General features: G+C 50.7%; 1 protein-coding gene across 5 annotated transcripts in view; it reads right to left on the bottom strand.

The window, feature by feature from the left end:
* Positions 1–23,248, bottom strand: part of SCMH1 (Scm polycomb group protein homolog 1) — a 64,541-nt gene that overhangs the window by 859 nt on the left and 40,434 nt on the right. For 2 of the 5 annotated variants that reach the window (XM_058040235.1, XM_058040236.1), the window contains 7 exons: positions 19,548–19,780; positions 18,891–19,017; positions 17,712–17,912; positions 16,993–17,178; positions 10,240–10,371; positions 2,357–2,560; positions 1,305–1,459 (listed from right to left, as the gene is read on the bottom strand). In XM_058040235.1, coding sequence (XP_057896218.1) covers positions 1,305–1,459; positions 2,357–2,560; positions 10,240–10,371; positions 16,993–17,178; positions 17,712–17,912; positions 18,891–19,017; positions 19,548–19,780 — 1,238 coding nt within the window. The remainder of the gene's footprint in view (positions 1–1,304; positions 1,460–2,356; positions 2,561–10,239; positions 10,372–16,992; positions 17,179–17,711; positions 17,913–18,890; positions 19,018–19,547; positions 19,781–23,248) is intronic. The other 3 variants (XM_058040238.1, XM_058040237.1, XM_058040240.1) reach the window with 3 other exon arrangements.

The following is a 23,248-nucleotide window of genomic DNA, read 5'->3' as shown; positions in this document are numbered from 1 at the left end:
TGCAAGGACCGACCACAGAGCTCCTGATGGCACCTGGGAGCCACAGCCCTGCCTGAGCCAGGCCCAAAATGCAACAGCAGGGCTGGGTGGGAGAGCCCTGCTCAGCAGCATCCCAGTATGGATGTCCCAGTATGGACATCCCAGCAGGGACATCCCAGTATGGACACCACAGCATAGACATCCCAGAATGGACATCCTAGTGAGGAGATCCCATTATGGACACCCCAATATGGACATCCCAGCATGGACACCCTAGTATTGACATCCCAGCTTGGACACTCCAGTATGGACACCCCAATATGGACATCCCAGTATGGAGACCTCAGTATGGAGATTCCAGTATGGACATCCCCGTAGGGACATCCCAGTATGCCCAGTAAGGAGACCCCAGACACACAGAGCTCTGCACATGAACCCCAAATACACACAGATCTCTGCACATGAACCCCAAACACACAGAGCTCTGTACATGAACCCCAAACACACAGAGCTCTGTACATGAACCCCAAATACACACACAGAGCTCTGTACATGAACCCCAAACACCCACACAGCTCTGTACATGAACCCCAAACACAGCCAGAGCTCTGTACATGAACCCCAAACACACAGAACTCTGTACATGAACCCCAGACACACAGAGCTCTGCACATGAACCTCAAATACACACAGAGAGCTCTGCACATGAACCCCAAATACACCCACACAGCTCTGTACACAAACCCCAAACACACAGAGAGCTCTGCACATGAACCCCAAACATCCAGAGCTCTGTACATGAACCCCAAACACCCACACAGGTCTGCACATGAACTCCAAACATACCCAGAGCTCTGCACATGAACCCCAAACATCCAGAGCTCTGCACATGAACCCCAAACATCCAGAACTCTGTACACAAAGCCCAAACACACACAGAGCTCTGTATATGAACCCCAAACACCCACACGGCTCTGTACACAAACTCCAAACACCCACACAGCTCTGCATATGAACCCCAAACACACACCCAGAGCTCTGCACACAAACCCCAAACACAGCCAGAGCTCTGCACATGAACCCCAAACATCCAGAGCTCTGTACATGAACCCCAAACACACACACAGCTCTGCACATGAACCCCAAACACACAGAGCTCTGTACACAAACCCCAAACACAGCCAGAGCTCTGTACATGAACCCCAAACACACACAGAGCTCTGTATATGAACCCCAAACACCCACACAGCTCTGTACACAAACCCCAAACACACACAGCTCTGCACACAAACCCCAGACACACACCCAGAGCTCTGCCCACTCACGTGTTTTCGGAAGAGGTCGGCGTGGGGGCCCAGCTGCGGGTCGGCCTCGCGGATGAACTGCATCACCTCCTCCACCGTCCAGGCCGAGGGGTCGCGGCTGCTGAGGCGGGAGCTGTCCCTGGAGCTGTCCCTGGAGCCCGGGTACCTGTCCGAGCCTGGGGAAGGCACAGCTCTGTCACTGGGGCTCCCTGGCACCGCCCCAGCACTGCCCCTCAGCCCCTCAGCCCCCCACTCAGCTCCTCTCCACAGCACGGCAGAGACACAGCAAGGGATGCCCCAGATTCCTCTGGCACAGGTCTGGCACCCAAACCTTACTCCCCCTCTTTAGGTCTGACTTTTCAGGGCAGCCTTCTATACTGAGCTCCACTCCCCTTGTTTGGCCCCAGCTCCCTCTCCTCCCTGTCCATGGGCAGACACTTCCCACCTCAGCAGAACATCCCCTGCCATTCCCACGTCTCTCCCAACACCTTTAGCACATTTAACGTGGCAAAACTGGTTTATGTTTTCACTGGCTGCATCTTCTGACGGACTGAACCCACAGGTGACCTCCCAGCCTGAACTTCACCATGCACAGTCCCTTGTCTTAGCTCTGCCTGAAAATCTGTGGCAGGCAGCAGCAGCCTGAGCTTTTCAGAGGCTTTTACTGATGCCATGCACCTAAAATGACATTATTTGCAACCCCAGTTTCTACAGTGAGCAGTTCAGCTCTCCTGCCCCTCTTCCCCCATACACAGAGGTGCCACTCATGCATCTGCCCATCCTCCCAGCCCCACCAGGCAACTTTCGACTCCCCAGCCATTCCCAATCCATCCTTGTGGACTCAGACACCCATTTATCACTTGGACACAGTTCAGCTCCTGCCTGTTCCTCTCTCCCCGCTGCCAAAGCAGAAATGTCACCTGTCCACACTGCCAGGCGCCATCACACCTAACAGACTCTGCTGGCTGTGCAGAGCCCAGCCTGTGGTACTGGCTGAAGTCAGGAAGGTGTGACTGGAGTCAGCCCAGCCCTTCACTGCCCCACGCACAGCTCAGGGCTGTGTGAGCTCTTACCCCCAGAGCTCAGCCTGCGCAGGGCAGAGCTGCTGCCCTGGCTGAGGCTGCAGGGCTGCTGCAGGTGCCTGTATCCCGGCAGGCGAAAGTCTCTGGAGCTCCTGCTGTGGCTGGATGAACTGACAGAGTTCAAGGCAGAGTCCATGGGGTCCAGGCGAGGCTCTAAGGGCCCTGGGAGGCCATCTCCCAGGACAAAGGTTTCACCTGGAATGCAGCAAGCTGCAGTTAGTGCACCTGAACGCCACAGCCATGCTCCTCTGCTGGGCTCACTCCAGCACAGGGATCAAACCAGGCCCTGCCACAGCCCTGGCATTCACCAGCTGCCAATGGTGTCACCATCTGCCAGTGCCAGTCTAACTAGTGTCATGACAATGGTCCCAGACTGGAGCAGCAGCTCCTTTTTCAGCTACTCTGCTCATGCCACCACCAGCCTGACTGCCCTGGGCCCCTGTGGACACCCCAGCAGGGACATCCCTGGGATGGGCAGGGCTGTCCCCTCTGGATGCCAATTGTCCTAGGGTGAGGTTATGATGCTGTATCCCCATTCCTGTGTTCTGTTCATGCTGGATATCTGTTCTGTGCCTTCCAGACTGGCTCTGAAGAGTGAATGTTTTGTTTTGGTTTTGCTCTCAGCCACTCCCCCATGGTTGGTGGGACACGCAGACAGGGCAGTGCATGGTGCTGCTTTTGCTTTCTGCTTTGCTTTTCGCTTTGCTCTTGCTTCTGCTTTGATCCTGCTTTTGCTCCTGTTCATTAGTTAGTTTAGCTCAGCAGTCCAAATTTTCCCTGGGCTGTTTCTCCTTTCCCTTTTTTGGACCCACTCGAACCTGGTCCAGACTGGGACCTGGGAACACCGAGAGTTTGCACCTTGGGCCTGGTGGGGCCTACTCTGGGCAGCAGCTGCCCCAGCACAGGAGGGACTGAGAACAGAGCGACCACCCCCGAAAGAGACTTTCTGACTTTGTCATCTTTGTCAGAGCGGTGACAGAGTGGTGTCACCTGGTATTGTTCATTCCGTGTGCTGGGGGCGCTGTGCCTGTTCAATAAACAGGTTCTTTCCACTCCTCTCTGAGGAATCCTTCCCGACCCAGTTGTGGGGAGGGGCTGTGTGGGTTTGCTTTCTGGAGGGGCCCCTTTGGAGATTCTCTCCCAAATTTGCCCTAAACCTGGACACCAATGGACACAGGACTCACAGCCAGGCCTGAACAGAAGGGGAGGGGATGCTCCCCGAGGGGTCACACACCGAGGGCACGGCCCTGCTGCTTGGCACGGGGTGGCAGACACACGCAGAGCAGGAGGGAGCTGTGCCATCAGGGCCAGGCAATGCTCCCACACCCTGCTGCTCCTCTGGCCCCAAAAGCAACCATGAGCTGCCCCAAAAGCCAGTGATGAGCTGCTCATCCATCCTGGGCTCCTGCTGGGTTCTTTTCCAGCCTAACCACATCAGAGGCCAATTCCCTGTACTGGAACATGCACAGGAGGGCCTGGGCCTCTAATACCCTTCCCAGAGCAATGGTGGCTTCCTCATCTTCCCCAGAAATGCCCTGAATTTGCAGCTGTCTGTGTGGCAATGCTGGGATGGAGGGGCTGAGGAGGCTGTCCAGGGTGACAGGCTGCACTGGCTGAGGCAGCAAGATCTGCTGTCACAGACATCTTTTATGGAAAATCCTTAGGATTTTTCCTCCTTAGAAGCTGAGAGGCCTCAGGAACAAAATGTAAACATTGATTATCTGCTGCTGTGGAATGCAACAGGTGGATCTGGGATTGGTCTCATGTGGTTGTTTGTAATTAATGGCCAATCACAGTCAGCTGGCTTGGACTCTGTCTGAGACAGAAACCTTTGTTACCATTCTTTGCTATTCTATTCTTAGCCAGCCTTCTGATGAAACCCTTTCTTCTATTCTTTTAGTATAGTTTTAATGTAATATATATCATAAAATAATAAATCAGCCTTCTGAAACATGGAGTGAGATCCTCGTCCCTTCCCTCATCCTGTGAACACCATCACACAGCCCTGACCTGCCAGGGCTTCACACTGTAAGGACATGAAATGGGAACACCCTTGTGTGCCTGCTGGCCAGCCTGGTGTGGGGTTAGCACTGGGAAACTGCTGCTCCCACCCCAGGGCTTTGCCACTCTGCACTTGAGGCACTGCTGCCTTTGTTTGCTTTTGGGTCTCTGGGATGTGCCCAGGAACAGCAGCACAGCCTTAAAATCTCCTCTACAAACTGATGTGGACTGTCACCCCTGTGCCCTGTGCTGTGCTGGCCCTCTTGTCACTCTCCCCCTGCATGGACAGCTGTGTTCTCACCTGCTCTGCTTGCATAAAGAATGGTTTGCTGACTCACGGCTGTTCCTGAATAACCTCAAACCCCTCCTGCACTCTCCCCATTGCATTTCAGCCCCAGACTGGACACAAAGCAGAGCTTGGCTGCCCTGGCCTGGCCTAGTGGGGATCCCTGCCCAGCCAGAGCCACTTGTGGGTGTCACTTACACCAGTGGGGTTCCACTGCAGCTGCTTCAAACTACATTTGGTCTCCTCCTTGTGAAAAATGCATGTATTTTATGATTGGCTTTTTGAAAATATTAAAATGAATATTATATGTGTTGTGTCAGACAGTAATGCTGTATTAATTCTCTTAAGTAGTGTGGTAAATATAGTTTTAGCTTATAAAAATGTTAAAATAGAAACTATGCTATGTAGGATACTTTTTTTTTTTTAAAGAAAGGACCAACAGCAAGGTAGCAGCCACAGGACACCTGAATATTTCAGAGAAAAAGAATTTACTGCCCTCTTATCAGAAGAAATGAACTTCTTCCCATCTCAAAGGTGCTGTCAGGATTCAGAGGAAGAAGCTGACACTGCCCAGACAGAATCCTGTGTTTGAATGGAATTTATGCATCATGTATGAGGTGTATGAATATGCAACAACCTGTTGTTTTTAAGGGTTAATCCTTTGTTAACTGTGTCCTTTTTCAGGCTCATTTTGCCCAGAAAGAGGTACCTGGACTGTCCATAACTCTTTGTTTCTATTGTCTCATATTGTCCTAATTCAAATTGTCCAAATGATTATTACTCTAATTGTGTTACTATTTTAGAACCATTTCATTACTATTAAACTTTTAAAATTTTAAAAACAAGTGATTAAAATTTTTCACACTCCTCAACAGGACAGTTCTGTTGAAACCCCAAAACTTTTCCCACGAAACACCTGGGGGAGGGTTCTGACTGCCAGGGAAGGACAGGGCAGGAGAGGGGTCAGTGGGCACAGCCCCCAGTGGCTGTGGGCGTGGGAACAGGTCCAAGCTGGGCATCTCAGCCCTCCAAGGACTCCCAGCACCTTCTGGGGTGACACAGAGCTGCAGCTGGCCAGGAGGCCCTGGGACACTCACCCAGATGTGCTGGGTCACACAAACACATGTCTGAGTGCTCCCAAAAACCCCAGGGCTCTCAGCAGGGATTGGTGTCAGCAGAAGGAATTTCAGGGCCCAGTTTAGGAGAGCACATGCACAGATTCCCGAGGATCCAAAATTCACCCTCAGAAATGACTTCACTCAACAATGAGCACTGTCATGACAGGAATGTGCTGTGATGCATTCTGCAAACACAAAAATGTGATCCTGTTCTCACAGCTGTGATCACACACTGAGGGCTGTGGGATCTCAGCACCTCAGGACTGATGTGCAGAGTGACCGAGACCACCCTTGGGGGGCTCGGGAGTCCTGGAATGTTGCCAGAAGTGTCTGGTGGCTGGACTTTGATCCTGCACGGGAGATGACACCTGTATGAGGATGGGAGGATTTCACTGGGTGAATGGTGAAGGGATAAGTTAATTAGAGTGTAAGACACAGGGTTTAGGATTTCTGTACAGGGGGGTCTAAAGAAGTAAGATGGAGGAATTGGGGCGTGTCCTGTCCTTCTTCTTCTTCTTCTTGGCCTCCATCTTCTGTGGTGATGGTGGCACTTTGGGATTGGTCATTACTAAAGGTGTACTGGTCAATAAGGGTAAAAGGTATTGGGGGAAATTGATAAATATTGTATACGTAACTTCGAGTATAAAGATAGGTGACCGCCCCGGGGGCTCTCAGTGTGCTCATGGCTGGCTGCTGTGCAGACCTCTGTCGGGCTGAGAGAAAATCTTTTAGATAAACAACTAATAAACACTGAGACCGAGAAAAAACCTGAAGCCTCTTCTCATCCTTTGGAGCACGGGCTGTCCAAGGCCTCCCCGAGCCTTTCCAGGTCATTAAAACAGCTGAGACACCGACAAGGGCCACAGGTGAAGCCCTGGGGCCACGATGTGCCTTTGCCCAGGAGCTAAAACTGAAGGCACACAGTGACCCCCAGGTTCCCTCACCCTGCACAGGGCAGTGCCTGCTTGGGCTGTAACTCTGCAGCAGGATCAGTGCATGAGGGAGTGAGGGTTTTCCTAAAAATACAAAAATACAAGTACACGGGGAACTGCTGAATGAATGATACCTCCAGGGAGGGGAGAAGGACAAGAGGGGAATGATTGCTGCCCTGGGAATCATCTGTAGATGAGACACTCCTGCACAACTGCACTCAGACAACACCCAGGATCCTTCACCCTTGATAACAGAGTGGGAGGTGGCTGATCCTCAGGCAGAGCTCCTTACACACACTGTTAGATTTAACTAAAGGCTGGCAGTTGGCACATTGTAGGGAAACATGCCACAATTAGTGGCTGAGAGGCAGGGAGCAGATAATTAAAGTTTAATTAAACAAATAGTGCTACAGACTCAACAGTGTCACTTTACTGCTAAAACATGGGAGTTTAGCCACAAGCACAAATGTGATTTGCACTACTCCTGAACACCCACTGCTTCCAGCAAGTGATGGGCTGTGAAGGCAGGTCCCCACTGTGCTGGGTTTCAGCAAAAAGCCACACAAACTCCACTGGTTGCAAGAGGAAAAACAATGTAATATGTGAGATCCCTTCCTCATGTCTCTGCTTCTTGCCAAATGCAGAGTGAATGGAGATGTCCCACTGCTGCTCACAGCCTTCCACATGGCAAAGTGGGATGTGCTCAGGAGCTGCTGTGTGAGACAGAGTTCATTCCCATGAGAAGATGTGCCTTGTTCAAAAATACTCAATATCTGAGTATTTCAGGTGCATATTCTTAAAATATATCCTCTGAAATGCAAATATTCCTGCCTGAACCTCAATTTCATGGTGGAGGAGGAGGAGGATGTATTCATTCCAGATTTTAGCTGTGGGATAAGAATGAATTTCTAGATGGAATTTGCACCTCATTTCTCCCTGCCTGGATGAAGAACTGAACAAGACCAAGCTGCTGCAGGAAGGATAAGGATCCCCCCTCACATGCAGCCACCCTTCCTGCCCACTTGTCGGGGTTTTTTGGAAGAGGCTGGAGCATTCTGGCATCCAGATGGCACAACCCACTCAAAGGCCAAGGAATAACTGAATAGACTTTGCAGCAGACTAAGATTCAATCTTGTGGGAACCTAATGAAGGCTCCTCCTTGGAATTACCCATTATGGAAGCCTTCTCTCTTCCCTGACAATACAGAGTGGGCAACAATCACCACCCAACCAAGGCATCTGATCCTTTGGAGCAATCCATTTCTCCAAGATCAGGCTGAACACTGCCTGTCCCACCTGCTGGGGGAGAAGAAGGGGCTGGGCAGTGCCAGCAGTTACCCACATTCAGTGGCTGATGCATCAGAGGGGAACCAAGGAGAACAGCACCCATTTGGAGGTGAGGAACAGAAGGGGACTCTGGGGACAGTTTCTGACCTGTCTAGATGCTGGAATAGATGAAAGTGGTGTGTGGCACTGCTGTGACAAATGTACAGTTTTAATCACTGCAGATAAGGAGGCCACTAGAAACTGTTCACCAGAGAGCCAGGGAATGATTTGGGTTGGGAAGGACCTTAAAGCCCATCCAGTGCCACCCCTGCCATGAGAACCAGGGAATGATTTGGGTTGGGAAGGACCTTGGGTTGGGAAGGACCTTAAAGCCCACCCAGTGCCACCCCTGCCATGAGAACCAGGGAATGGTTTGGGTTGGGAAGGACCTTAAAGTCCATCCAGTGCCACCCCTGCCATGGCAGGGACACCTCCCACTGTGCCAGCTTGCTCCAAGCCCCAATGTTCACCTGGCACTGGAAACTTCCAGAGATCCTGGGGCAGCCCCAGCTGCTCTGGGCAAGTTCAGCGTTAGAGGCAGGGTCAGAGATCCTGCAGAGCACAGGACACAGTGATGGACACAGACAAAAATCACCCAGCCAAACCAGGGAAATGGGCATTCTAAAGGGACACAGCAACAGAGCATGAAGCCACTGAACTGGGAGCCTGCCCAGGAGTCTCCAGCAATTTTTCAGGGATTTCAGTCACAAAGAATTGTGACTAACACTGGCAGATTTCACGATCCATTAATTAAAGGCCCCAGTAAGATTAAATCTTCAGTCTGCATTAGGAAGGGTTTGCAGTTCAGTACAAAGTGGGAGGGTATTTATTGAGGATTACTCAGTTCAGGGAGTCCTCCAGCTGCCTGGATCTTCTGGAAATCTTCCACCTGTGCATGCACGGGTCACCTATGGATCCCACAGCTAAAATAACTGAGTTCATGAAAAATCAACTGGGCAAACTTTGCCTCTTCCTGGGAAGATGAATTCTGCTGCTGATTTGCATCCCAGCTGTGAAGGGGTTTAAGTGTCCCTGTGCTTAGTAAGGAATAAAAGTGGCAATTCCTGCTTCTGCACCAGTGGCATCCAAGGGACTCTGGGAAGGAGCAGCAGTGTGGGATGGGAATGGTGTGGCTGAGCTGGGGGAGCCAGTGACACCCCACAGCTGTTACAGTGAGGAACAAGATGAAATCCTGGGAAAGGGCAGCAAGTTCCTGCACATCAGCATCTGTACAACAGGCTGCAGCAAACCCTCAGGGAAAAATCCACAAATCAGACTGAGGCAGCTGGGCAGTCTGAGCACTGTTAATCCCATGCACAGTGAGGGAAACTAAACCAGATTATACAGTGAGAGATGATGCCTGTCAGGCTTAGGAGGAACTCCTGCTGCATTCCACATGCCTGACACATCAGTGTGGGGAACCTGGCTCACCACAGAGCAGCTCATCTGTCAGGACCCAGAATATCCCTCTGGCTGTCCTGAGCAGCCAGGACCTCTGCCAGGGGGCTCAGGGACCCTGGCACAGAGCCCAAAACACCTGTGGGTTTGATTATGACCCGTGGAGCAAATTACCAGCCTTAGATGAGGATCTGTAAGCCACAACAGTTTAGGTAGAATAACAGTGAAGTTATCACGGGGTGGAAAAGTCGATTTTGGGATTTTGGTATGGGGGTTCAGGGAGCAAGATGGAGGGAACTGGGTGTGTCCAGCCTTTCTCCTTCTTCTTCTTCTTGGCCTCCATCTTCTGCTGTGATGTTGGCACTTTTGGATTGGTTTAGAGTAGAAGCTCACTGTCTAACCAAGGTGATAGGTATTGGGAAGTGATTGTAAATATTGTACAGGTAGTTTTTAGTATAAAGACATAACACTGCCCTGGGGGCAGGCAGAGTGCCTGGAACTGTCCTGCTGGATGGACCTCGGCAGGGCAGGAGAAAATTTTTATAGATAAGACACAATAAACAACCTTGAGACCGAGAAATGAAGAGCCCTGACTCTTTCTTCAAGTGCTGGGCTGGGGAAAGGGATTTTTAAACTCTTCTTGGGGTCACTGTGAGCAGTTAAAGCCCCAACACTCACCCACTCCCCTCTGGAACACCAAGCACTGCCCACGGCAGGGACGAGCAAAGCAGCTCCCTGCAGCCAGGGCAGTGTGAGCCTGCAGCAACCAGGACAGGCTCTGGAGCAGCTCTGGGAACAGACACACTGTGCTCACCTTCCAAAGGGTGACGGTCATTCTTTGGTACCTTGGGGGAGAGAGGAGCACTGTATGGAGGGGGGTCTTGGGAAAAGCGCTTTGTACCCCGGCCTGGTCCCTGCAGAGAGCCGTCTAGGGAACTGCTTCTGTCTAGGAAAAGAGAACAAGGCCTCTTTAGTCACACCTCTGACTCTGGTTAGTTTATCTTTAAGTGCTGCAAACACTCTGAATCAGAGTTCAGGATGGGCAGGTCTCAGCATTGTGGCACATCTGGTGCTCTGCATTTCCCTGAATTCTGATTTCTATTTTTCCACTCTGCCCAGCAGCCCAACTCTTGGCACTGACCTCTCACGGAGGCTGGAAACTCTGTGTGTGAGCTGATCCATGCCCAGAGCTGGGTGCTTCCCCTCTCACTCAGGTTTTGCCCTCTCTCATGATGACATGGGTGTAGCCATGATATTTTATAAAAAATCCTTTTGCTAGGAATTTTCTCCTGAGAAGCTGAGAGGCCTCAGAAACAAAATGTAAACAATAATTATCTACTGCTGTGGAATGCAATGGGTAGATCTTTGATTGGTCTCATGTGGTCGTTTTTAATTAATGGCCAATCACAGTCAGCTGGCTCAGACTCTCTGAGAGTCACAAGCTTTTGTTATCATTCCTTTTCATTCCTTGCCAGCCTTCTTATGAAATCTTTTCTTCTATTCTTTTAGTATAATTTTAATATAATACACATCATAAAATAATTAATCAGCCTTCTGAAACATGGAGTCAAGATTCTCATCTCTTCCCTTGTCCTTGTGAACACCACCCCACATGGGGATTTCTTTAGGAGTGCAGACATCCTGGGAAATGCAGTCTTGCCAGAGTCCCCTGAGCCCTGTGGGCATCACCAGCCTGGGCACCCACCACCTGCTCAAGCTGCAGCCCAGCACATCTGGCAGGGCTCAACAGAGCAGAGTTTGCAGGTTTTACCAGAAAGAAAACGGGTGGTGTGAGAAAAATAACACAAAATCTTAGCCACGTTTTGCCATATTTCACCCAAATTATTGGCTTAATTCCATTTTTCCTCACGGCTCATCCCACACAATTCCTGCTGATCCCACTGTCACCTTTCAGATGCACACAACCCTTGGACAACTGGCAAAGAAGCCTTGGATGATTTGTTGCTGGATTAAACCCTACTCCCATTTTCAATCTCCCCCTTCCATGGAACCCCCAGGCACTGTCCTGTCTGCACTGGCAAACAAACCTTGGATGATTTGCAAGCCCTCTGCCATACCCAGTGCTGGATTAAACCCTACTCCCATTTTCAATCTCCCCCTTCCATGGAGCCCCCAGGCACTGTCACTGCTGCTCCTCTCCAAACTCACCATCCCAAGGATGGGACTGTGAGCAGAGCAGACAGGACACTGCCATGGCACTGTCCCTGCACTGTCACTGCTGCTCCTCTCCAAACTGATCCCAAGGATGGGATTGTGCCCATCCTGCCCACCAGACAGGACTGCCATGGGCTGGGACAGCTCTGCACACACAGCATCAGTGGTGGATGGACAAGGAATGGAAGGAAGCACTGACACTGATGGGGACAGCAGCCAGGTGAGTGACACAGGGGTGGCAGAGCCTGTCCCAGCTCAGGTGACCCCTCCTGCTGCCCCACATTGCCCAGCAAGTGCCAGCTGGGCCCTCCAGCCACCCTGAGAGCTCTGGGGTGGGCACAGAGGGTGAATGCTCCGCACAAATGCCAGGAGCCAGCAGCAGCCCTGAGAGCTGGCACAGGGACAGCAGGGAGTGACACCAGGGAGATGCACAATGCCCAACAAAGGGAGGGACAGGTGGGGGAGCACCAGATGGGCACAACTGAGGTGATTAAGGAGAAACACAAAGGTGGAGAAGGTTCCTGTTCAATCAATATCCTTCAGGGAAATGAAAGAGCTGCTTGCACTGAGGATTCCAAATCACCAAAAATCACTGTGACATTGCCAGAAAAACCAATTCCGTCCTCAGAACCAGTCCCTGTAAGAAATACTCACTGCCCAGAGGGGGAACACATGCTCTTGGTAATGTCTCTGTGTCAAACTGCACAACCTTCTTCACCCAACAGCCACAGAACCACAACACAAGGTGATGCTTTACAAAGGTTTTTCCATCAGGTTTTGGTATTTCAGCTTGTTTTTTTAAGTGGTTGATGTTGAAATACTGCAAACACAACAGGTCAGGTTATAGAAGTTAGTCCTAGGAATGAGAAGTGAGGTTGGTGTAAATTAATGAGAGGATAAACCAAAAAGAGAATTGTTTTTAAAGGACGAGTTTTAAGAAAATAAAGAGATGGAGTAACAGACAGAGCTGTACTCAGATTATCAGGAATAAAAGGAAAATATCTTTAGTCCAAAAATGACATAAACCTCATGAATGTGCTCATCAAAGAGGAAATAATCTGAGAGGGAAGGACCCCAGATTTCAGTGGATAAATGCTCACTTTGAGAAGGATGCTGAGAACAAGCAGATCATTTCCTTGGATAAAAGCAGACTGTGCACCTCAGGATGGGGAGTGCAGGATGAAGGGAGGTTATGAATCACAGAATCACAGAAGTTCAAGGCTGGAAGTTTTGGATGAAGGGAGGTTTTCAACTCATTCTGTGTTTGGAGACAGTGCAAAGGCAAAGATGGGTCTGTGTTTCAGCTCCAGAGGAACAGAGTGAGGGGGCACTGTGCAGAAAGGTGAAAAGGGCTGTCTCCAAATGACAGCACAGCTGGGAGGGATATTCCACCTGCCTTGCCTTGGGGGGAAGAGCAGCTCAGCTGCTGTGCCTGGGTGGTGCTGTGGCCACCCCAGGGCCATCAGCATGGACACCTCAATGAGCAGTGACAGCCACTCACCTCATCTCGTCAGCCCACTCCTAATTAGGGCTTCTCATTTAGGACAATGCACCTTGCACTGAGTGCACTGCCACCTCCTCCCTGGCTGCAGAGCACACCTGGCTCAGGTGTTGATGCATCCACCTGCACTCGGTGCACTTGTATGCTGAGAGATGGCAGATTCACACTGGATTTATGGAAGAAAAGTCTTCCCTGAGGGTGGGCAGGGCCTGGCACAGGGTGCCCAGAGCAGCTGTGGCTGCCCCTGCATCCCTGGCAGTGCCCAAGGCCAGGCTGGATGGAGCTGGGAGCACCTGGGACAGTGGGAGGTGTCCCTGCCATAGCAGGGGTGGAACGAGATGAGTTTTAAGGTTTCTTCCAACCCAAACCATTCTGGGATTCACTTCCAGCTGCAGCCATGCTGAGCATTGGGGCAGGGCTCTAAGGATAAAAGAAACAGGACAGGAACTAAAATATCCACCACTAAGTCACACAACTGAATGCCCTCAAATTGGAGACTTAAGGGTGCAGAGGAAGCCAAGAATGCCAGTGCACCTGAAACTCTGGGTCTGCTGCAGTAAATTCTAACAGAACTCAGCACTTAATTACTGAGACTCACTTGAAATGTGGTGCCAATATTTGAGAAAATAAGTGGAAAACAAGATTTTTACAATAAAATGCCTATGTCTGACCTCAGCAGCACCACGAGGTTTGTGGCAGGCTCTGAAGGAAAGGGCAGGAAACACACAGGGCACATTTTATGGCAGGTGTTCATCAGAGGAGGCCATCCCAACATCCTCCCTGTGATGGGAAATCCTGATATCACATGAGGGAAGAGACATCAACCTCACACACCTGGAATTCAGCAAGATGCTACACACAGAGCCAGCTGAGACAGAACATGAATTAGCAGGAGCCTTGCTCTATGCACAGAAACATGATTTGAGAGGAAAAGCTGTTGGCAGCACACTGAGAAGGAACATGAGACTGGCAGTGAATCTGCCTGAGGATCACCCTTGAGCCCAGGCTCATTTAATAACTGCAATTATCTTGGCAGAAATTTAAGAGATTTACCAATGAAATCTGCTGATGCCTTCCCATGTCAGGTGAGACAAAGCAGCATTTAAAACCAGGCAGGAAGGATAAATATATACATATATAAAAATATATATAACCAAGAATCAGCAAAGAGGAAAATCCAGCAGCCAAATCCAGATGTGCACTTGCAGCACTGTCCCATGTGACCTGCAGGTGACACCACTGATGAGAAGAACAGTTTCTGTGACCAAGACAGGCTGATCACCACCTGGCACAAGGACACAGAGGCTCAAAGTGACTGCAGAGACATCTCCTGTCACCATGGTGGTGCCAGGGCTGTGGCACCAGGTCCCCATGAGCTCCTCCCCAGAGTGCTGGGTGGCACTCTGAACGCCCCATGGAGGTTAAGTCAAACCAACACTGTCTGAGGAGAGCAAAAAGCAGAAAAGATGAACTCCTCTGAGGGCTACAACTGCTCTGCAACTACTTCCAGAAGAAAGAGAGCCAAGTTAAACTAAAAGACAATATTAAGATCAGGAGACACAGACACCAAGTTGCCCAAGAATAAATCAGGGCTGGAAATTACAACACAGTTTCTAAAATCTCAGCATAAAACCCTGGAGCAGTGGAAAAGCAAAATCCACAGCTCCAGAGTAAACCCAAGAAACTCCATGTGCTGTGGTGCTGCAGGAGCCAGGGCTCTGTGGCCCAGAGGGTCCCTCCAGTCCTGAGCTTTCAGACAGCTCCAGGTCCCATCATGTTCATGGAAGCTGTGAACAGCAATCAGGGCTGCTCCTGATGCACAACCCAATCTGCTCCTCCTTATTTCCATTTACTCAGCCAGAATGGCAGCAAAGTGCTGAGCTAAGGGGCACTGCAGACCTTCCCCGTGCCCCAAGCACACAGCCCAACTCTCCATGGTACCCTCAGGGTGCTCCTGCAGAGCCACTTTGCTCTGGGAACTCAGAGCAGCTGCCAGTCCCAACCAGTGGCTGTTCACTGGGAGAACCAGCCCCACACAACACACTCCTGTCCTGCAGAGGGAACAAGGCAGGACATGCAGAGCTCAGTGTGAGACCACAGCAGCCTTGACACCTGGTGGGACTGAAGGATGTACACCTCCACCCTCATTCCTCCATGACCAGCTCAAACCTCCCAGAATCACCTGCACTGATTCCCTGCCCTCACCAGGAGCACTGTGATGTGTAGATCATCACCTTCTTTCAGGTGAGAAAGGTGTTCCATGAGCAGATGCCCAAGAAGCTCACAGATCAGCATGAACTGCAGGATTAGGTGCTGTCACACCTCTGACTGTGGTTAGTTTTTCTTTAAATGCTGCAAACACTGAATCAGAGTTCAGGATGGGCAGGTCTCAGCATTGTGGCAGATCTGGTGCTCTGCCTGAGTTGCCCTGAATTCTGATTTCTATTTTTCCAATCTGCCCAGCAGCCCAAATCTTGGCATTGATCTCTCATGGAGGCTGGAAACTCTGTGTGTGAGCTGATCCATGCCCAGAGCTGGGTGCTTTCCCTCCCTCATGCCCTCTCTCATGATGAGAGGGCACCTCCACACTGAAACATGGGGATTTCTTCTATCTGAGGGTTCCTCAGGGGAAAGCCTCCAGCCCCAGTAACCAGTCATGGTGCTCCTGTCCCTGCATATCCTACAGCTCCTCTGCTCCTGGCCCTGCTGGCTCCAGCCAGGAGGAAGCAGAGGATGGGAAGATCCTCTTGCTCTCCAGACTCTGCCTAAGGTGCTTTGTGAGGTGCAATGAATCTTTGTGAGGTGCAATGAATCTTTGTGAGGTGCACTGAAAAGCACTGTGGCCTTTGGCTGTTGCTCCTTCACCTCTTAGCAATTTCTCTTTAAACAATTCTTCCTAAGTGCTCATCCTTTTACATTCATACAACTTTTGCTTTTCTTGCCAGAACCATAATTATGCAAAGGATTAACTTTGGAAAGACCTCAAACAACACAACAGCCACTTGCTGACTATAGGGGGAAGAAAGCAAGACAGGAGAGGAGACCAGCACTTGTCAGCCACCAAAGAGGGTGCAGACAGCTTTGATCCTCTCCACAATTGACATTCCTGGAGCAGGAGCTCCTCAGTACCCCCAGACAGCCTGTGGGCAGCCATCACCCCCGGCCTGCTGCCACTGCCCAGCACTGTGGGGGAACTGCTGGGTTTGCTTTCCACTGCTTTTACTTCAGAGCAGTTTTGCAGCCTGACAATCGGCACCGTGGCATGAGCTGTCTTGCTGGGGTGAGCTGGAGCTGCTTCAATGCCATGCCAAGGAAAACAAAACCACCTCTGCCTCGGATTGAGCCTGAACATCACCCCTGAACAGGAACCCCACGTTGTTACCAGGGCTATGCCAAGGAAAACAAAACCACCTCTGCCTCAGATTGAGCCTGAGCATCACTCCTGAACAGGAATCCCATGTTGTTACCAGGGCTGGATGCCCTGGCTGATGCCAGCAGATCCATGACCAGTGTGGAAACCACTCTGCTTTAATTCGTTTCTAATTACAGTTTACTTGCTGCATGTTATCACTGTCCCTTCTCTTGCAATCTTTCACCTGAATTCCTAGCTGGATGAAGTCACCACAATCAGACCACAGGAAGTGGGAAGGACTGGGGGACAAGGGGAGGAGGGAAGACAAGGAGACAGCATGGATGAGCGGAAACCTCCAGCTGAGATGGAAACCAAACTGACAGGCAGAAAATGCAACTGGAACCCTACACAACAAGAGTGTGTACACGACACTGGGTGTGATGTAATGAACCCTGGGAGTGGGCTCTGGAACAGGAGCCTGCCTTCTGAGATAAGAGACAAAACCTGGGTCCCTACAGTGCCACCCCCCCAGCTCCTACCTGGTAGATACCTGTCGTGGTCGTACTGGTGAGAGCGCTGCATGTGGCTGTGCTGAGTGAAAGGCTGGTTCCCAAAGAGGTTGTCACTGCGCAGATTGTGGCACAGCTTCTCCAGGAAGCGGAGGACGTAGGTGATACTGTTAACTGCTGGCAGGTTCAGAGTGTGCTGTTCCCGATCAAACACAGCTGGAGACAGAAACAAACAGAGCCCAACACGTGAACCCCCTGCCAGGGCGGGAGGCTACGCCCAGGGCCGCGCAGGCAGCTCCTGGATCTCGGCATCTTTGGGCTCTCAGAGCCAACAAAGCCTTCCTCTGCCAGGGCAGGCCAGGACCAGCCTGCTGCACCCAGCGCGGGGCCGGGGCAGCCGCGTCCGAGCGAACGGAAAAGATTCCAGGAGGGGCAGATCCAGCTAGGCACGGGCTTAAAGGAGACATAAAACCCAGGGTATTTCTTGTCTTTCCGTGAGGAGCTGTGCAATCCCCCCTGGTGTGGCTCTGGGATCGCTGCCCAGGCGGGCCATGGGAACTGCTCCGCTCTGAGTCAGCCGCCAGCTGTTGCTTCACTGACACACACGTGTGGCAAGAAAGAGAAGACAGAACTCTTGTGTCTGCCCCTGGCCTGTGGCTGCAGCGAGCTTCAGGACAGACATCTTCCAACGAGAGAATTCTTGCAACAACCTCTCTGGAGGAGGCCAAGTGCTGCGGGCCCGTTCTCACCTGAGATCACCTCTCCCCCGTGGCCTTGTTTTAAGAAGGAGAAGACTGTTTTCTGATGATAAGCACAATCAATGCAGGCCTGTACTGCTTGCTGCAGGACAACAGAAGCTCGAGCTGGTCCAAAATGGTCTGGCAGCTGCTGAACTTTCTTCTTGTCTAGGTGGGGCCCAGTGCTGCCGTTCTTGTTCAAGTAAATGCAAACTGCCAAGATGAGAAATGTGTTTGCTGTTAACCCACTCGAGAAAGCAAGAAACAGATGCCTAAAATCCAACCTGAGAGATGCTGAGATATTAAGACTGTGCCATCACTGACAAAGTGGAATCCACCATGACTGCCTGACTGCATCCTCACAGTGGAGCCGCTTCTAGAGGGGAAGGAATCCCCTCCAAAATCTTCCTGCCTCAAGCTCACCTTCCAAACTGCTGCTGTTTCTCCCACGCTCTCCCCTGCAGTCAGGCTGTAAAGTGCTTTCCATGCCAGCCAGGTAAGGTGGCTGTGATGTTCAGAGGGGAAGAAGGAATGCAGCCCTCACTTTCTAGAGGTTCCCACAGTGTTTCCTTTTTAGGGAAACTGGCTTCTTTAGGTTCCTCTGAAAACTGGCCAATTACATTCTAGGGAAACAGAGGGCTCAGCCCATACCCAGTGCTTGACTCAACATGTCAAAAGCAGCTTCGCATTAGACCTTCCTGACCAGATTCACCCTGTAGCACTGCATACTCTTCCCTGCTACTCCTTCTCCTCCCCTATTCCCTCCTGTCCCTGTGTGCCTTGATATCCTGGCTGGAGCTGGGCAGACCTTCAGCACCTCCTCTGCCCCTTGTGCAGTTCCAGCAGCTGTGCCTTGCGTGGTGTGGGACTCACAAGGGGGGCTGCACACCCGACTGCCCCAGGGCACAATGGACCACAAATGTATCTGGAGAGCTGTGGAGTCACCAGCATGCAGGGGAAAGGGGTCCTTGCACTCAACAAGTGGGCTTGCAACCTTCCTACTTCATTATTTCCAATAGAAAGATAAATGAACAGCTGCTCTGGCCTCCCTCAGGCCAGCCTCTCTGGAGTGGTAAGGATTGCTGGTTTACAGGCTTAGGCAGAAATGGGACTCTCAGGGAGTTGCTGCCTGCCTGCTGCAGCTCCTAACTGTGCAATCCTGTCAAGAACGTGGTCCAAGACCCTCCTTACCTGTGGGAGCCTGCATGGCAGAGCTGGGGATTGTAGCAGCGTCCTGGGGCACAGTGCTTGTGTCTGGCTCTGGGGTACTGGTTGTTGGAGAGGTGGGTGCTGGGTTCAGCAATGTCCTAGGTTTCCTCTGCAGAAAAAGAGGAGATATTTCTCCTTTTACCCCTGCTCTCCTTTACCACCCATGATCACTACACTCTCTCCTCTGCATCCAACAGACAAGGCACTGTGGAACATGACACATTTCTGATGGTGATGATGGGGTGTCTCAAGAACCTAGCAATCAACACGTGTGTATTTTACAAACCACAAGCCTGGGATCTGCCACCTCTGTTTGACTCAGACTAGCCACACACAAAGGACAGGAGAGCTTACTCTACCCTTTGGCCATCCTGGCATGCTCCCAGCATCTGCCATGCTACTCCACAGCCAACGCACTTCCAAAGCCACGGATTCTTGATGGAAATGATCTTTAGGACACAGACATTCTCTACAGCTCTGGGGCTGGGCTCTGAGGACACTCCCAGCCCACACACCCCTCTGCTCTCCTACTTGCTGCAGTCACCCAGCCAGAGGCTGAGCCAGACGTGCACAAACACACGCATGCACCAACCCGTGGCAGGACCTGCAGCACCCGCCTGCATCAGCATCAGCTTTTACCTTACTGCCAGGCTTGGGGCCTCTCTTTCTGGGGAATTTCAAAGGCTCCACTGACTTGGAGGGTGTAGGCATGGGGTGGTGGATTAGTGTTTTGGTCGTTCGACCACTCTTCTTCCCTGTTTTGCGACGCCTTTGCCCTTGTTGATGCCCCAAACCAGTCTTTGTGCTACTGTGCATGCTAGGTTTCTCCGAGTTTACTTCGGAGGCAGGTAAAGGGCTCTTTGGAATCACAACTGAAATAAAAAGAGAAAAAGCAAATGTAATTAAATCAGGTGAGAATCAAAACAAGAGCAGCCTCCATCTTTATACACATGGAAAAACCTGGAGAACTCGCAGACCCCTGCGTGGGGGGACTGCTCTCCATGCCAGAGTTAAAATCAAACATACAGACCCCCAGCTCAGAACTCGAGCTGGGGGACACTGGGGCTTAACCTGGATGGGCTGAACTCCAGAAGGATCATGCCTGCAGCCATACCTTCCTTCCTGAAAATAACTGGCACCTACATCTCTTCCTTCTGCAAGCAGTGACCTGCCAGTGGCCAAGGAAAAGGCTCTGAGAGCATTCCTAGGAGGGATCAGCCAAGACCTGTCTGACACTCACAGAGCCAGTGCTGCAAACACTGGAAATCCCCTCTCTCAAGGCTGATGTCAAATCTGTCCCTAAATTCCCAGCAAACTGCAGTGGAAGGGACCAGCTCCATCCTTGCTGCCTGCAGGGATTGCTGCTCCTGGTCCTGAGCAACAGCTCATCTCTGCTGGACCAGCTGCCCTGCTCATCCACAAACCAGAGCCAGGTCTGTTCCTTCTTATCTTCTCACTCTTTCCATCACAAAATCAGGTTTCTGCTATACTTGCCCACACATCCCCTAAATTTGTTCAGCCATCTTCCCCAAGCCTGCTAAAGGCCAGAGATGTGCTGGCCCAGCCTAGCAGACCAGTATTTCCTTCTGTTTTAAATTTCTGCTAAAAACAAACAAACCAAAATCCTGCTGCACTTTGAAAACTGCAGCGTGATCTTTAGGATGTCTTGTTTCTCACACCTGGAAACCTCAACATAGGGGCAAGGAATTAGGAAAAAACACAGGCAAACACTCTTGAAATCAGGGGCCTTGTAGTGAAGGAAAAAAGTCTTAGCCAAGGAAAAAAAGTGCAATCAGATTGATACCAGGATGGCACAACTGTGGGTTTATACAGAGATTTTTAAGGTTTCTGTAATGAGGTTTTAGGAGCAGTTGCTGTGAGCAAGGATTTATTCCCCTGGCTGCCCCTGGATCCCTGGCAGTGCCCAAGGCCAGGTTGGACAGGGCTTGGAGCACCCTGGGATAGTGGAAGGTGTCCCTGCCATGGCAGAGGGTTGCAAGGAGATGAGCTTTAAGGTCCCTTCCAACCCAAATCACACAGTGCATCCAGGATCCAGCCCCATTCTGCTTGCCATGGGGGCATGTTTAGTTTCAATTTTATTTCCTTGCTTTTGTGCATTCTGTATCAGAAGCTGGGAAGAAACACAATCATCAGGATGTATCTGACTTCCTGAATAAAGACTTTTTTGTTTCAGGCAGACACAGGGAATGTGGCAGAAACTGGGTTTTACTACTTTTTGCCTGAGCTGATAGTGTTAAAAGCAAGACTATTTTGCTGTTAAGAAAATGAGTGTGATAGCTCAGGTGCTTCTTGCAGTTGATGGTACTGCAGAAGTGTCACCTGCTCCAGGTGACAGCTGGCACTGAGCTGCAGGAGGAATGGCACAGGTAAGGCAGGTGCTGATCCTGGAATCGTGGGGCCTCTGGCTTCAGGTGTGCAGTGACTGATCTCAGCAGAGAAATGTTTGTGTCAAACCACTTATTAGAAACCCACAAGTTGACAGAACAAGGATAAAGGCTAAATGGAACAGGGTGCCCAGAGCAGCTGTGGCTGCCCCTGAATGCCTGGCAGTGCCCAAGGACAGGGCTTGGAGCAACCTGGGACAGTGGGAGGTGTCCCTGCCATGGCAGGGGTGGGATGGGATGGGATTTAAGGTCCCTTCCAACCTACATCAATCCAAGATTTCATGATTCTAAAACTCTCAATACTTCAAAGAAACTTAAATATCAAAAGGATGTGGAAGACAGGGCAGGGAGCATTTCATTTGAGATCAGCACAACACTCAGTGTCTAAACCAAGCTGTGCCATAATGAGGTTTCTCTAATGTGGAGAAAAATTGAGAATTCTACAGACAAGCTGTGAGGCAAACATGTTTTCTCAGTTTTACTAGTAACAAACCCAGAGAAATGGTGCATTTGGGAAGCTGGCATGCAGCAGGCAGAGCAGCTGGACTGCACCCTTTGCTCCCAGGCTGGGACCACATCACTGCCAGGAAAAAGGAGACTGCAGTCAGATTAAGTCCTGGTGAAAGCTTTCACTGTATAATCTTATGTTAATAAGTGATTTTAATATGTGATTTCATCTTTTGGTGAAATAAATGCAAGAAAAATCTGTTGCCCACTTCAGCTGTAAAGACAGTACACATGACAGTAATTTACCAGGCTTGAAGAACTGGTTGTGGGATTTGGACAATAAAATCCCATAACTGGGTGCATGCAGATCCCCTGATGGGATACCTCATGTCATTCAGCCACCCTGAGGAGTTCCCACTGTGCCTGTGCCCCTGGCAGCACATCCCTGGTCCCTCCACAGCCACAGCTCCTGCAGGGATGGAGGAGCTGCCACAGCAAGGGAGGCTGTTCACTCAAACAGGCAAAATTACATCTAAATGTGCAGCCAGCTCAGGCCAGAGAGACACAGACTGTGACCCAGATTGGTGCTGTGTGCCCAGCAGGGCTGCAGAGCACAGCCCTGAGCACAGCCCTGAGCACAGCCCTGAGCACAGCCCTGCACAGGCACTGATGTTTTCCCTGGGGCTGATTCCACCACACTGATGCAATGCACAGACATTTTTCTGACCTGCAGTGATTTAATGAAATGAGCTCTTATCCTCCCACGATCCAGCAGACTTGCCTGGCTTTCTGTTGGATTTGAACCAGAATCTGAGCAAACACCAGGCTGTGCTAACACATTTCTGCTGCCCTAGCAGATGCACTGAGCAGAGTCCTGCCACCAGCTGTAGCTGCACATCAATGGTGCAGCCCCCAAAGCACAGGGTTACAGCTGGCCACACTGCCTCACCCCCAAGGCACCACTTCTGTCACAGACATCTTTTGTGGAAAATCCTTTCTTTAGGATTTTTCCCCCTTCTGGGAAGCTGAGGCCCCAGAAGAAGAATATAAACAATGGTTATCTGCTGCTGTGGAATGCAACAGGTGCATCTGTGATTGGCCCATGTTGAATGTTTACAATTAAGGGCCAGTTAAAGACCAAGCTTTCTCTGGGACAGTATCAGAGAGGGCTCCTTTGTTGATTCATTCCTATTCTATTCTTAGCATAGCAAGTTTCTGAACTTCTCTCTCTATTCCTATTAGCATAGTCATAATGTAATATATATCATAAAATTCATAAATCCAGCCTTCTGATCATGGAGTCAAGATTCTCGTCTCTCTCTTCACCCCCGAGGAACCCTTGCAAGCTCGGTAACACATTTCCAGTGACTGCATGCTCCCTAAAGGAGCCTGTAGCTCCTTTTCAGGTGCCTGTTATTTTCCTGCAGGATTTCAGCCCCTGCTGTCATGCAGATGTGGTCCAGAAACACCGGAGTGCTATGGAGGGAA

Source organism: Melospiza georgiana, chromosome 24 (genome assembly GCF_028018845.1).
Source record: "Melospiza georgiana isolate bMelGeo1 chromosome 24, bMelGeo1.pri, whole genome shotgun sequence".
Classification (NCBI taxonomy): Eukaryota; Metazoa; Chordata; class Aves; order Passeriformes; family Passerellidae; genus Melospiza; species Melospiza georgiana.
This window is presented reverse-complemented; position numbering and strand designations above follow the sequence as displayed.